General features: G+C 44.0%; 1 protein-coding gene across 2 annotated transcripts; it reads right to left on the bottom strand.

Annotated features, from left to right (window-relative positions):
- Positions 1 to 551: 551 nt before the first annotated feature.
- Positions 552 to 10,671, bottom strand: MOBP (myelin associated oligodendrocyte basic protein). 2 transcript variants are annotated; one of them, XM_058549462.1, is made up of 2 exons: positions 10,466 to 10,671; positions 552 to 591 (listed from the first exon to the last, which is right to left on the bottom strand). In XM_058549462.1, exons 1-2 carry the CDS (start codon positions 10,669 to 10,671, stop codon positions 552 to 554), a joined length of 246 nt encoding a protein of 81 aa, XP_058405445.1. The 2 variants fall into 2 exon arrangements, with proteins under 2 accessions (XP_058405445.1, XP_058405438.1); XM_058549455.1 differs by lacking the exon at positions 552 to 591 and adding an exon at positions 9,912 to 10,167.
- Between the last annotated feature and the right edge of the window lie 5,243 nt (positions 10,672 to 15,914).

Below are 15,914 nucleotides of genomic sequence, written 5' to 3'. Positions count from 1 at the left end.
CGGAGCCGACTGTGCCTCTGACTGTGGGCAAGTACAGGAAACTGATTAGGGAGGCCAAATGGAAACCAAATGGCTCAGGGGAAGAGCAGAGCCCAGATAGAGGATTAATTACAAAGAACAATATCAAGGATCAAAAAAGGCAGACTTAGCAACAGGATGCCAGGGAAGGAGGGGAACAGAGGTTGGAGGACAACACATGGGCTGGCACTTGAGCCACCCTGATCCAAAGACCCTGGAGGCCTGTGCACATCCTGGAGGAGAAAGGACTGCAGGTGAGATCAAAGAGCCGTGCACTGAGTTCTGGAGCCTGAGGGGTACTGCTGGGGCCCACCGACTGGAGCATAACACACAGAGATGCCCTTCTCACCTCTAGGCAGGATGCCTGGTGGCCCCCCGCGCCATGGGGACTGTGGGTGTTGGTAGTTGCCACCTCCACAGGTGTCTGCCCCAGCATCATATTCGAAGCCTGATAACTTGCCCAAAGACATGTGGGTCGAGAAGCAGTGAGTCCAGGAGCTGAGGCCGTCCATTCACTTGAAATTCCTTCTGGGTCACTTCTTCTTTGGGGCTGGCTTGGTTTTCCTTTTCAATCTGGTTTATAAAAAGAAACATAAAAATCCACAACACTGTTAAGTGATATACTCTTTCTCCATGCTCAGTTAATATAACTGTGAATTTGTAAACTACCTTTGAAGTTATTCTTCTTCTGGGAAATCCAGCCTTAGAATCCCTCTCTTTAATTTCCCAATTCTGGTAGTATCCGGCCAAAATAATATGATAAATTTTTTTCCTGGCCAGAGCATAGGAAAGATATTCTTAAAAAGCCCTTCTATTTTTATGTACAATAATTATTGCCTTTATATTTAATCATTGCAGATAATTTTGAAACACAGAAAAACATGAAAGCAATCAAAGTACCAACCCACTCCTAGAAAACAACTAGTTTTACTGCCCATAGACGTAAAGACGTGAATGTATATACATATACACATAGGGTATGTGCACTCACACCATAAAATCGTGACCGTATTGACATGTTCCTATTTTGATGAAGAACAGACTGTGTTCAAGAAGGAGATAAACAACACCCAGTAAAGATATTATGAACATGTGGCCCTAGACAAGCATTGTTGAAAGCTTATTCTCCAACTGAGAGATTATATTCTATTAACTGCAATTTCTTTAGACAGCAGATCTCTATGTGACCACCTTCAAAATGAGGCCATGTCAAATAGTTTCAGAACATCATCAACATTCCTAATTTAAAATACAAACAAGGAAAAAAAAAGAACACCAAGATGCATGCATTAGGAATATGCCATACTTTTACACTAAAGACTAAACTCATAGGAATCACAGCTTTTCTTATAATTTGAGATGTTTTAAAAATAAGAAATAAAATTCATATTCAGTTATTAACAATAGCGTTTTCCAAAACCCCAAATTATATGTCAAGCTAACAATGCTGGCGCCTTCAGATAGGATGGAGGATACCAGGAAAAATAAATGAAGAAATACTTTATTGAAACATGTAGAGTGAGTTGTAGCTTGGAAGTTTGGAACACATCCCTTGAAATTTGGGGAGGGATTCTTTATACATCTTCTGGATTGCCTCTATGACCTCCAGACATGGGACAGCTTGTACGGATTAGAACTCCCCATAGATCCTGCTGAGTATAAAACCCTGGATGCTGATACTAGCAAGGAAGCCCACAGATCCCAGGCATCACCCTGTGCAGGTACCACTACAATCAGCCACTGTGGCATCTTAAATAGTATGAGCACTTAATTATCTAATTGACACTTCACTGGCAATGGCAGCCACATTAATGGCACTGGGGATGGCCAAATTGTGTGACAACAGCCCCTGAACTCCAATTCAACCAGTGGAAGCAACGGAGTTGGGGAGAATTTGTGCGTTAGGATTAAATGACACAATAGATCCATTAAGTAACAGTTCTAATAATATCCACTTATCTAGTACTATAAGATGATAAACTAAGAACTTTACAATAACTAATGAGGTAGATAATATCCTCATTTTACAGATGGGGGAATGTGGTTTTGAGAGAACAAGTAACTTGGACGGGGAGCAGAGCTCAGACCCAAACCTGATGCCAGAGTCCTTGGCCTTCCCACTGTGCCAGACTGAATACTAAGTGTATTTATAGATCTCATGCAGACAATAACATCAGTTAAGCCCTGAGTCAGGCCCTGGGGCTATGAATATAAGGTAGAGTCCCTACTAGCGACTCATGCACACTCCAGCAAGAGAGATGGACACTAGGGTGTTGGAAATGTAGCAGTGGAGGTACCAGTTAAGCCCATGGACCAGGTGGCCATCTCCTCAGCAAGAAGTATGAAGGCTCTTAAGTCAAAGAGCTATGACAAATCTCCTTACCGCTGACAATAGTGATGATTCTGCAGACATAGGAGGGCGGTTCTTTGCCCACATGAAATACTCCACACATCATCCCCATTGACCAACTCAAAATAGGAAAATAACAAGTCACCACGACACAAAAATCAAACACTGTATAAAATGGCCTACTCATCTTTTTGTAGCACAGCTTTGAAGGGTGAAAATTCTAAAGACTGCCCACATAGCAGAGCAGAAGAAACAAACAGCTCAGGTCCATGTAGGGTTGGGGAAGGAAGTGACATGAGTCTTTGGTTCACATATGGGCAACCATCACATGACTGATCTTCAGGAGTTAATTCCCTCCAAGAAGAGCTTGGCCCTAAATGTGGATTGGAAGTAAATCCGTCATGTAAATCCAATCCCTAGAGCTTCAGTAACCATTACTCAAAAGTGTCAAGATGACATCAGTACCTGGTGATCTTGGGCAATTACCATGATAATAATTCTAGTAGTAATTACGACCTCTTTGATTCTTTAAATCCAAAACACATTCATGTCCATTCTCTAGTTTGATGATAGAGTAAGTCAGTGGATGAACAGTGAGGAAAGATGAACCATATCTTGAAATGAGAATTTGAAGAAAGAACAGGTATAAACAACCCAACCCAAGCAGCTTATCTGGTTGGGCTCAGGCCTTTGGGCTCTAACTCCTTTTAATGATCCAGAAAGCCAATTTGGCAAGGAGTTAATCTTCTTAAAATATTTCTCTCAGAAGCAAATATTCTAAGTGAAATAGCAGTTTAGACCATACACAAAAGCTAGGCATACAGATTGAAAACTAAAAGATAAAACTGTCTCTATTCACAGGCAATATGACTGTCGATGTAGAAAATCCCAGTCTACCAAAAAAGAAAAGGTAGAATAAGTGAGTTTAGCAAGATCACAGGATATGTGATCAATATACAAATATCAATTGTTTTGATATATTAGCAACGAACAATTGAAAATTGAAATTAAAAAAGTACTATTTTAATAGCACCTAAAAGTATGAAATACTTAGCTATAAAGCAAACAAAATATGTGCAAGATATGTATGCTGAAAACTACAAAACAGAAAAGACCTAAATGAATGGAGAGATATACCATGTTAATAGATTCAATATTGTTACAATTCTCCCCAAATTGATCTACAAACTTAAAGTGATCCCATTCAAAATCCTACCAGGATATATTGTAGAAATTGACACTAACATTTATATGGAAAAATAGAGGAACTAGAATAGCCAAAAACAATTTCAAAAATGAAAAACAACGTTGGAGAATTTGCACTAATTTCAATACTTACTATAAAGGTACAGTAATCAAGTGTTATATTGGAGTTATATGTGTTATATATATAATGTATTGTTATAAAGGAAAGATATATAAATTAACAAGACAGAATAAAAAGTCCAGAAATAAACTCACACATTGTGGTCAACTGATTTTCAACAAAATTGCAAAAGTAAGTCAGTGAAGAATCTTTTCAACAAATAATGCTGGAACAAGTAAATATGCATATGCAAAAAAATTTAACCTCAATCCATACCTCACACTATTTAGAAAAATTTAACTCAAAATGGATAACAATGTAAATGTAAAACCTCAAATTTTAAATTTCTGGAAGAAAACAGGAGAAAATTTTTTTGACCTTGGATTAGGCCAAGAATTCTTACATGCAATACAAAAAGCATGATGATCGGGGCCAGCCCCGTGGCTTAGCGGTTAAGTGCTCACGCTCCGCTACTGGCGGCCCAGGTTCGGATCCCGGGCACGCACCGACACACTGCTTATTGGGCCATGCTGTGGCGGCATCCCACATACAGCAACTAGCAGGACATGCAACTATAACATGCAACTATCTACTGGGGCTTTGGGGGGAAGAAAAAGGAGGAGGAATGGCAATAGATGTTAGCTCAGGGCCGGTCTTCCTCAGCAAAAAGAGGATGATGGGCATGGATGTTAGCTCAGGGCCCATCTTCCTCACAAAAAAAAAAAAAAAGCATGATCTATGAAAGCAATTGGCAGAAAAGGAAGGACTCATGAGGGAGACTGAGAAAGTTCATGCAGGGAATTAGGAAAGAGAAGGGTCATGGAAGCCAGGAGAACAGAGAATTTAACAACTGAGTGAGGGAGTGGTCAACAAGTTCAATAGACAGCACCACTGACATCAAGACTGGATTCAGCACTCATTAGGCAAAGCAACACGAAGGCCATAGACCAAGCTGTTAGAGCAGATGCTGTTGGTGCCTTGTGTATGGCCCCTCACCCTTACACTTCTGTGCACACTGGTCCAACTTCCAGATAACTTTCCTTGCCTGTGGGCTTTTTTCTGCTGCCACAGCCCACTTTACCATCCACTTGGCAGGCCAGAAGTGTCGAGGAATTAATGCCCCCACCTTCAAAGCAGCATTGGTTGACCACTGACTGACAGGAACTGGTGTATAAATGCCCCAGCTCCTTCACCCCATGGATGGAATAGCTCTGAGGTGCACATCCTACACTGGTTCCCACGGTTCCCTGCAAGATTAAGCCCCAGAAGCCCATGGTATGAGCTGAATTGATAATGCACTTTTTGTGGGCTGCTTCCCTTCCTGTCTCACTTCCCCCATCCCTGCAGCATTCTCTTCACCTCCCAAATAGACTGCTTGCCCTTGCATTGTTGTTTCTGGGGGAACCTGCATGGGAGAAATTCCAGTGAGGTGCTATGGAAGAATCAGAGCATGGTCAGAAGAGTAAATGGGGTTTGGGGAAGTAAAGGTGATGAGTTTACACTATCCTTTTTAAATTTTGCCTGAGAAGGGAAGAAAAGAGATAGGACAGGGCCACAGGTGAATGCACAGTCACTAAGAGACAGCGGAACATGTGTAAAAAGCTATAGAGCTTTCTCTTTAGAGAATTTCTATTTAGACAGTAGAAAAAGATAATTTCTTTTAGACAGTAGAAAAATGCTGAAGCTGTTGGAGAAGTGAATACATTCTGCAGCAAGACCCTAGAGGAGACAGGAGCAGAGGGAGGAAGAGCATGGGGTGAGCAGTGGGGGATGGGGTTGACTGATCAGGAAAAAGTCCTTCATCCTCTGAGGCTGAGGGCTGAGGATTTAGAGAGACTCACATCCTGACAAATGGGTGGGGGTGGGTGGAGACAAGCTGTTCTGGAGAGGGGCTGGGGCGCATTCGTTTGTGGTCACCAACTGTTAAGGCTAGAGGGCTTTTCCGAGCCATGCTCAGCATCCATGACTGGGCTCAGCAGCTGGGAAGCTGCAGCAGTGCAAGCGAGTCATCAGCTTGATCTAGGGCAGGGATTTGTGGGATGAGTGTAGCAGGAGGATGGGCGACAACAGGATTAAGGATATTAGAGAGAGTGGTCACTGTGTGGTCTAGACTGAGGACTTGTGGCCAGGGTGGAGCTGTCAGGCTGAGAGAACACACACAGCTCACAGAACTAGAGGCCTCTCCAGCACACTCAGGCCTCCGCGTTAAGTGCCTGTTCTGCATAGGCATTGTGCTATAGGGGCCACCATGATGTGTAAAGGCCTGCTCCCAATGGGCAGGAATTTATGACTTAGGTAGAGCAAGATTCAAGAGTTTGGTCACCCAAACTCACAAAAGCAGTAATGCAATCCGAGAGGCAAGCAGGGCAAGAGCTTGATCTGAGAGCAAAAAGAGCTCGGGCCCTTTTCCTAACTGCTGTTACCTGGAAAATGATAGGTGAATTCCTGATTTTGTTTGGCTGGCAAGACCAAAAATAGATTGCAGGGGCATAACCACTGGGGTAAAATTAAGCATAATATGTGCCTGGATGAAATTTTTCCACAAACATATTAAGAAAGAAGTTCTTTCTAAGACATGACTACAGAGTCAGTGATTGTTGCCTGGGGACATAGAGGGGTGTGCTCAGAAAAGGGATTGGAATGGCTGATTTACCCAATCCTGCACACAGACAGAATGCTCCATGGTTTCTGGAAGGAGAAAATGAAGAGTGTACCTCTTAGCATCAGGAAGGACAAGGGAAGACAAGTCATGTCATAGAAAGTGTCTGGAATAAGTTTGGGTCTGCACGCCTGATAAGCAGGCAGCCTACCTCTGTCTAACAGCCTAGACCTTAGGCAGCTGGCCCTGATACCCGGTTCTGTCAGTGCACTGTCTCAAATCCCTCACAGTAAGTGCTCACAGGTCCACACATTTCTGAAGTAAATTCTAGCTTGTCAGCTATATAAGTGTTTACTTTGCATTGTCCTTTGGCAGTCCTGATAATTCCAAGCAAACCCAAAACAATATACTAATATGAATCTTCTTCTACAGCTACAAGGGCAAGTGGGGTGCTTTCTACTCTACTACCAATGTAACCAGCATGTAGCCATTCAGTTGGTGTGCTTGTCCTAAACTTTAGAAGCAACGCACTGCCATGGCTAGTCCAGGATGGTAGGTGGTCCATAAAACACCAAACCTGGCTTGCTTCAATCTGAGACTCAAAACTAGAGCATCCTCTGTCTCCAAAAGACCAAATTCTGTGGAGAACCTGAAGCCACTTAGAACATTTACCCTCTAACAATCGGTTATCGTTCCTGGGCTTTGATTTTATTATCTGCTGAAGTGTGACAAGGGAATAAAGAAGAGGCTGGAGAAGGAGAGGGATCCGTGAGGTGGGGCTGCTGAATGTGGGCTGAGGGTGGAGGCAGCCGAGCTCAGGGTTGTTCCTGAAGGGAACAGCAGAATCCCCGTGGGATGGGCCCCTCATAAATACCATCTGAGCAGCTGGACCAGGGGCGTGCATCATTTCCCTTGAACGCTCAGAGCTTGGTGCAGTGCTGTGCACGTAGTCTTGATGAATAGGCTTGAAAATACACATGGAAATAAATTGGTCCTCCAGGCTTCTGCGGTACAGGGCTTGATTTGGTGCAACAGGACTTGCTGTGAAAGAATGAGTCAAAGGCACACACAGCACTGCCCAAATATGTGTGACTGACCCCAAATCAGTCACTCACAGCCACTTTCAGAAAACCACAGGTCCCCAGCTCCCAAAAGTGGAGCACTGAGGAGCGAAAAGTAGCTCAGCCCAGGAAACACGTTACCCCTAAAGGCAAGGCTGACCTATGAAATCCTAAATTCTTGAGGAACTGAGAGAATAGTATAAACCAAGAGGGAGATGCCAGGGTTTCCTCTCATCAAATACGAGAATGCTCCATGTTCAATTAGGATGCAGGGAGTCATATCAGTTGGACCCTAAGATGTAAATATTCTTGGAATTATTGAGAAGATCTATCCAAAGGGATGACTAAGAACCCAAAAGGCCTTTGTCAAAAGTGTTTGACCTCTAAAGGTCAGACCTCAGGAATGGCACTATTTCAGAAAGCAAGCCTGCTTCAGAAAACCTTTTCTGACCCTTTCTTCATGTGCAATTTAGAAGTTTTGCTTAAGCGTGAATTTTTTCCCATTAACCTTCCTCCCACCCCTTTGATTGAGGATAATCCATCAGTATCAAGAGAGGGGATAGACAATACGGTGAAGCAGTGGCTCTGATGCATTCCCTTAGGACCTTTGGAAATCTGAGCAGGAAAATTGAGCATCACAGAAGGGCTCAGATGGTGCATCCACGAGGTTGTGGGACATTATGAATGGAGCCTGTCAGATTCCCTGGTCCCAGGTAAAGGACAATGGCTGAGGAGGCAATGACAGCCTGAGAAGGTACCTCCTCTGATACCCACTGAGAACAGTTAACTGAGGGAGTCAAAATACACCAACACTAGGTTGTCTCTTGAGTTTAGGTGAATAAAACCAGCAAGGCTGGGTCCAGACAAATCTGTAGCTCAGATGAAGTTTGCTTTCATTGTCTTCCATCTCCTTTCCATGTCCTGCTTGAACTCCAGCCACCCAAACAGCCAGCACGCAACTCACCGTTGGCAGTGGCTTGAAGCCGCCACCATAGATGACATGCCTTGTACAATTAATTCCCTCGGCTCCGCACATTTCCTAACCACTTCCATATATCAAAACTTACCTGTCCTAGACCCTTTCACTCAGGCCCCTTAGGCGGGCCTCAATTAATGACTAGGTAACCTGGCAACTTCCTATTACAGTTTTAGTGACTGGTAGCCTGTTACTCCCTTCACAAATTAACCTCACCTGATCTTGCACTCTTAAAGGCTTTCTCTTTTAATACCATAAATGTAGCAGCTTCCACATTTCTTTACTATGTATCCCATATAATGTGGACCATTTATTTATGGATGTAGCTCAGTGTTTCTTAAAGTGTGGTCTGTGCACCACCTGTGTCACTAAGCTGGGGGAGGGGCAGTGCTTGTCGAAAATGCAGATCCCCAGACCTCACTAGTGATCCGGGAAATTAGATTCTCTGGTGGCATCTTTAACATTCTCCCCAGCTGATCCTTCTGCATACTAAATTTGTAAACATCATGTGACATACACACAGGATGTTTACACACTAAACATACACACAGTAATGTTCTATGCAGGTGCTGTGCATCAGAGCAGATATGAGAACCTCAAATACAATTAACACCCATTATTAATTTATAAAACAGGTTCATTTCCAAATAGTAAAAGGACTAAAAATCTGGCCTGCCATGTGTGTGGGCAGGGAGTATATGGACGCCTCTGTACCTTCTGCTCGATTTTGCTGTGGACCTAGAACTGCTCTAAAAAATGAAGCCTGCTAAAAAAAGAAAAGGAAAAGCTGACCTGCCTAAGATGGAGCAGATGAACATGTGCCTCTCTGGCTCACTTTTTGTCTCTACATAGATCATCCTCCATTTATCCTCTGCTTATTCTAGCCTAACCTCCTCACTGAAGCCCCCAACTCCTGAGAAAGAGCCCAGCTCCAGGGTCCCATAGCCCAATGTGGGCTGACAATATTATTGTCAGTGATTATGACAATATTAGAGGCTTTACACCCTACGTTGTGATCAACTATTCTGTTGTTTGGTGCTCGTGAATCACAAAAATCCTGGCTTGTTCCCTGCCATATTCCCAACCCCTAGTGTGGTATGTGGAACTCTATAGGTATGCGATGAAGTTTGCTGAATGACTGAATGAGCAAATGAATGAATGATCTTGCCACTGAGATTAACATCAGATGAAGTGTGTCGGGAAGATGGATGGATAAACTGGCTGAACTTCTCCTTTTACATGTATACAGATATTCCTTAGAGTCATTGTTCCTCCACTCTCTGAGGCATGGGAATCGAGGAAGGGCCTCATTTATTCAATCTATTATTGTGGTCCATACTCTGAATTGATACATTAATCACTTCCAGTTCTACTAGACAAAGGAATCAATGGATAGTGCCATCTGAAATATTATACCAACAGCAACTATGAGGAAATCAGAAGCCACACTAGGTATTTCAAACGAGGGGATTTAATGCAGGGAATTGATTACACAGGTTTGGTAAGGCAGAAGGAGGGCCATTGAGATAACCCAGATGTTAGTAAACACAGGAAGCAGCTACTAACCTTAGGGCTGGGGGAACAAAAGGGAAGAGATGGTGTTACCAGAACCTAGAAGCTTTGCCGGGAGACCCCCCACGGCTGGTGCCTGGCCCTCTCTGGGGACTGCTGCGCGGCTGCTGCTTGGGCTTCTGAGGGGGGCGCTGCTTGGCTGGTGGTGTTCGGACGTCTGGGCGGGGGCGTGGCTGACGCTCAGACCTCGGAGGGGACCGTGGCTTGGCTGGTGCTTTGACCACGGCGGGGGGTGCAGCTGGTTGTTTCTTGGGCTTCTGAGGGGACGTTGCACGGCGGCTGGTGCTGAGAGGGCCAAAAGAAGCTGGAGGCTGGAGCCATGGCTCTCCTTTGCTGCTTAAGGGATGCTGACAGGAGCTGGAAACAGGAAGGCAGGCCCTGCTCCCCCTCCCACCTTCCAATCTCCCTCCAGTACCTTCCAACAGCAGAACCTAATGGGGAGCTGACTGCTAGGGGCTTGGGGAGAAGAGCAGTTTGCAGAGCCCCAGCCCCAGCATCACAGAGTAGGAAGCCGGGGCTTGGAGCTGAGAGATAACAGGCCAACACCCAGCCCCGTGCTGAGTGGGCAGTGCAGACCACTTACCTGGTCTTCTGGCAGGCACAGCAGATCCAGTCCTCTTCTTTCTTCTGGTAAAAGCAGCCACTTCTACAGATGCTGTATTTCCGATCCACAATCTCACGTTTGGAGTTGAGGAAGGTGAATGGTGGGCAGCAACGTATGACGAAGTGCTCGGAAAACTTTTGGTTCTTGGAGAGTCTGGGACCCTCCTTAGCCGTTTTCTGACTCATCTCACTGGAAATCATCCATAAAACAGCACATCAGGCGAGGGAGCTTTCTACTCAAGGAACCCATTCCCAGCTATTCCCATAGTCCAAGCCAACATTCAGGGTTGTCCTAAATCCTGAATTTGGAAGATCAATTTCCTGCCCAACTCAATTGAAAAGAACTAAATTAAGTGTTTATTAATTTTTGTTTGTGTATTTTTTAATCATATTTTCTGAAAATTAACTCTTTTTTCTCTTATGTTTTAGTGACCCGTTTAGAATAGGAAAAATATTACGAAACCAAACTTATCCCTGGCAAAATAATATTATAGATTTAGGAAAGGCTTTTTCTCTAAAAAGCAAAAGAATATATTGTTATTAAAACCATAATCACTATTCATACAAAAAAATACTACACAACAACGAAAAAGAACAAACTACTGATACACACAACAATATGTTTGACTCACAAACATAATGTTGAACAAAAGAAGCCAGTGCAAAGGAATACAAGCTGTATGATTCAATTTATATGAGGTTCAAAAACAGGCAAAAGTAATCTAATCCATAGCACAAGAAATCAGAACCTAATTATGTTTGGAGAAGGTGGGCTCTGACTAAGAAGGGGCATGAGGGAGCCTGCTAGGGGCTGAGAATGTTCTGGATCTTGATCTGAGAAGTGATTACACAGATGTGTGCATATATAAAAATTTAGTGAGCTGTACACTTAATTTTTGTGGATTTTACTCTTTACCTCAGTTAAAAAGGAGGGGGAAGGGCCAGCCCCATGGCTTAGTGGTTAAGTGCACGCGCTCTGGTACTGGCGGCCTGGGTTTGGATCCCGGGCGTGCACTGACGCACTGCTTCTCCGGCCATGCTGAGGCCGTGTCCCACATACAGCAACTAGAAGGATGTGCAGTTATGACACACAACTGTCTACTGGGGCTTTGGGGAAAAAAAAAGGAAGAGGATTGGCAATAGATGTTAGCTCAGAGCTGGTCTTCCTCAGCAAAAAGAGGAGGATTAGCATGGATGTTAGCTCAGGGCTGATCTTCCTCACAAAAAAAAGAAAAGGAGGAGGAAGAGAGGCAGAAGGGACTAAAGAGAATTTGAGTCTTGAAAAAATTCCAAAAGGGATTAAAAAACTTAATTACTCCAACATCCTTTCTAGGAATGTGACAAATGCAGAAATAGTCCTGCCTAACACTCCAAAACACTGAAGCTCCTGGGGCTTAAATGACTATTAATCAACAAGAGTCAACAAATATACATGGGTGATGGACATATGCTGGACGCTGAGAATGTCCCTGCTCTCAGTAAACTCAAGATCAAGTTGGAGACACAGATGTGCAGTATGTGATTACAAAACAGCATGATGTCCACCAATGGAAGTATGTACCAAGTTCAAGGAAAGCACGGAGAAGGAATGGATTCTTTGAAGACAGAAAATATGACCTAGGTTTGTAAGCATGAATACATTAAAAACAACTAAGTTACTCTGAGGGGATATTTTAAATTTTTTGTTTTTTGGTGTGATTGTCTTCTATTACAGATAGAAATAAGGGCTGAGGAGCAAGTTGAGTGCAGTTATGAAAAAATACATATTTTGCACTTCAGTTTGTGAGAGCCCGAATTACGTGTTGCACCTGTTACGTGTGTTGCAAGTGTTCTTTCCCCATGTTTCACCTGCATTTATCATGCAAAATAATTAATTTTTATGTGATTAAGTTTCTTAGTTCTTATTCAGGGTTTTACATGTTGGTTGGGAAGGTCTTTCTCACTCTATCTGCTTTTAAACATACTCATGTAGTGTACATCCCATTGTAAAAGAAAATCCTCTCTGGATCACACTTACACATCTCTTTTCCTCCCTATAACTTCTCCTCTCTACAGGCAAAGTTTCTGAAAAATTGTCAACACTCTTTTCCTCCATTTCTACATCTCCTCCTCCTCAGTGCATCCAATCCAACTTCCATTCCTTTCCTCCCAAAGAAAAATGGTTTTCCACAGCTCCCCAAAGACCTCCATCCTGCTAAACCAGTTGTCTTCTTATTTGATCCCTCTCTCCATCTAAATTCTTCCCTTTCCTGTCACACCACATTCTCCTAGATTCCTTCCTCCATCTCCATCCCTTTCTTCTCAGTTTCTCTTTTAGGGTCGTTTGCTTTATCCAAAACGTTTAATGTTCGAGTTATTCAAGGTACAATAAATACTAAATAATTATTAGGGTTACCTTCACTCATTCTATTCAGCATTTATTATACACTTAGGTTGTGCCAGGCACAGTGCTCAGCTGCTATAGTGGACACAAGCTGAATCATGCTTAGTCCAGTCCTCAAGAAACTTATCCAGCAGCTGGGGAGACAAGCAAGGATGCATATAGTGTATTAATGGCCACAAAACCCATTTATTGAGCCCAAATATGTACAAGTTCTTGAGGGGGTTGAAGGGATGGATCAGATAAACATCTCGCTGACAATGAGTAACAGTGTAGATGGAGAAATGTTACACAGATGTCAGTAAGTGCAACACAAGAAAAGAATGCTCTGGAACATGAGAATGTGCTGATAAAATGGCATTGAGTCCACAAGAGAGGGGGCTATATGTGGGCTGGGGAAGCAGGGGAAACTTCATGGGTAGAAACATTTCATCTGGCCCTAAGATTTGGACAGTCAGAGATGAGGAATGGTTAACACCAAGGCAAAAATACAGAGGGGTGAATTGCAGTCCCTCTGAAAGCCCACCCTGTCTGCAGTGCAATGTGGGAGAGCAGATGGTGCTCATCACACAGGTGACGAGTTGGGACAGGAGTTACCTGTCACTGTGAAGGATCTAGCCCCGCTGGCTGGACGCATGGTCATACCATCAGCCAATCAGAAGTCTCAACAGACGAGAGCGGGGGAGATCATCTCATTGGTCTGGTACACCATGAGTTTCAGGTGCTCGGGACATCCATGTGGACATGGGCATCCAGAATTCGGGAGCTAGAGCTGTCATCTTGAGAGTCCTTCCCCTCAGGGAAGAAGCACAACTTTGGGAATGACCTGAATGAGGAGCCAGACCAGGGAAGGCTCCCAGGAGGAGGAGTGGCCCTACTTTCAAGCTGCAGGAAGAGGGGCCAGGGAAGAAGGAGCAGCAGGTGCAGTCAGAAAGGCAGGAGGAGTGAGTAGTAGCTTCTTAAAAGAGAAATTTCCAAATCTGCAGGAGGAGGAGATGGTCAGCAGTGTCCAAAGAAACCCTTCGTGCAAACAGGCAATTTTAGACCAACAAGAAACTAAGTTTGATTTTTAGGGTCTGAGTCATTGTAAGACTTTAAAGATCTGCCAAACCCCTACCCAACTCCTACACATGTGGCAAAGTTCAGCCCAAGTTTCTCCTCCCGTGGACAACAATGAAATGAAACACTCCAGGGCCAGCCTGCCGGACTCATTTCTTTAGGCTCCCAGCACATGGAGATGATGTTACTCAACTTTTCACAGGCAACTCAGACACCCCCAATTCCTCCAGCCTTCTGGGGTCATCTTTTCCCAAATGGCTCAGACACTCATCACAAATAACAGAAAACCTAGCACTCATCCCCCCAATTTTTTTTTTTTTTTTTTTTTGGTGAGGAATATTGGCCCTGAGCTAACATCTGTTGCCAATCTTCCTCTTTTTGCTTGAGGAAGATTGTCCCTGAGTTAACATCTGTGCCAGTCTTCCTCTATTTTGAATGTGGGACACTGCCAAAGCATGGCTTGATGAGTGGTGTGTAGATCCACACCCGGGACCTGAACCTGTGAACACTGGGCTGTTGGAGCATGGGAACTTAACCACTACACCACCAAGCAAGACCCCCAAATTTTTAAGAATGACTAGCTTGGGGTAAAAGAGAGATTTTGTCTCCTGTAATTCTGAATTCCTGCTCTGACTGAATTCTCAATTCCCACCCACCTAACGTAATGCCTGGGCCCCCTCTGTGCCCATCCAGATGCCCCACCCAACCATCACTTCCTCCAGCACATCAGGGGAGAGTTCTCAAATTCTTATTCTATGACAGTCTTTCTTCACTCTCCGCCTTTCCCACTATGTCCAGCAGGGGACAGCCCCACCTCTTGTTACCCATCACGTGTGGTCCTAAAGCAAAAAAACAGTTCTCTTCCCTGGAACCCTGACATTCTTCTAGGGCAACCAGCTAAAAATTCATTGAGCTTTAAAATAACATTTTTCCCTTTCTCTTAGTAAAATGTTTATAGTCTGTGGAAAGGCTCTGGCCACTAACTATTTCCCCTGGTAGTTTCCCTTGGCAGAAGAAATACAGTGTTCAGCTGGGATGCATGGTTCATTGCTTATATATACTGCCTCTCCAACTCTTTGCCCCACCTCCTGCTCCAGTTTAGGAATGCTAGGCCCCAAATGCTTAACAAGAGCAATATACACACGAGTCATCTTTCCCCAACACTCCAGGCTTACTGGTTAATTTAATTGTAGCTACAGGCAGATGACTAACAGCAGAGGAAAAAATTCACATTTGCTAAGCACCTGGTGCATAGTGGTTGCTTTATATACTTTACCTGGTTTTTATAATATGACATTATCATCAACAAATTAAAGATGAGCGAGACTAAGGAACATGACCGAGTTCATAAAGCCAGTAAAAGGCAGACAGGGGATTTGAATCCATGCCTGTGTGACTCCAACATCTGTGCCATTTGAGCAGGTCCGACGCTCTCTGTGCCTCCTGTGCTCAGCCCTCCTCTCCAAGGAGCAGGAGTCCAGGCTCTGGGCCCAGAGTTTGGGGGACTAGAGATAGGCCCAGGGATGAGAAAAGCCTGCATAGATGCATGAGTCTATGTCTTAGGGTGAAAAAGACTAAAAGTTGGGGAAACAGTGCACTGAAGAAGGAAAGGTAGAGAAAGAAATTTGGAGACATCACAAGGTATGGTGGCCAGGAGCTTCCTGGCAGAGCAATAAGACTCATAGTGGAGGACTAGAATGTAAACTCAGAAAGGGTGCTGAAGGGAGTGTGACACACAGGTGCTTCCTCCATTCCTCCCCCACCGCTCCTTAGTAGGTTTTAAAATCTATATTCACTGTTGAAAATTAGAAAACTCAGGGCCGGCCCAGTGGCATAGTAGTTAAGTTCACATGCTTTGCTTTGGCGGCCCAGGGTTTGCAGCACGGACTTATGCACTGCTCATCAAGCCATGCTGTGGCGGCAACCCACATGCAAAATAGGGGAAGATTGGCACAGATGTTAGCCCAGGGACAATCTTCCTCAAGGAAAG

This window comes from Diceros bicornis, chromosome 2 (assembly GCF_020826845.1).
Source record: "Diceros bicornis minor isolate mBicDic1 chromosome 2, mDicBic1.mat.cur, whole genome shotgun sequence".
Classification (NCBI taxonomy): domain Eukaryota; kingdom Metazoa; phylum Chordata; class Mammalia; order Perissodactyla; family Rhinocerotidae; genus Diceros; species Diceros bicornis.
Note: the sequence above shows the minus strand (reverse complement) of the source record. Positions and strands in the feature narration are given on the sequence as shown.

Excerpts from the sequence above, each read along its gene's own strand:
- MOBP (XM_058549455.1), bottom strand. The coding sequence starts at position 10,671 with ATGAGTCAGAAAACGGCTAAGGAGGGTCCCAGACTCTCCAAGAACCAA. Across the intron at positions 10,168-10,465 it reads TGTGCCTGCCAGAAGACCAG|CACCAGCCGCCGTGCAACGT; the intron begins GTAAGTGGTCTG and ends TGGCCCTCTCAG.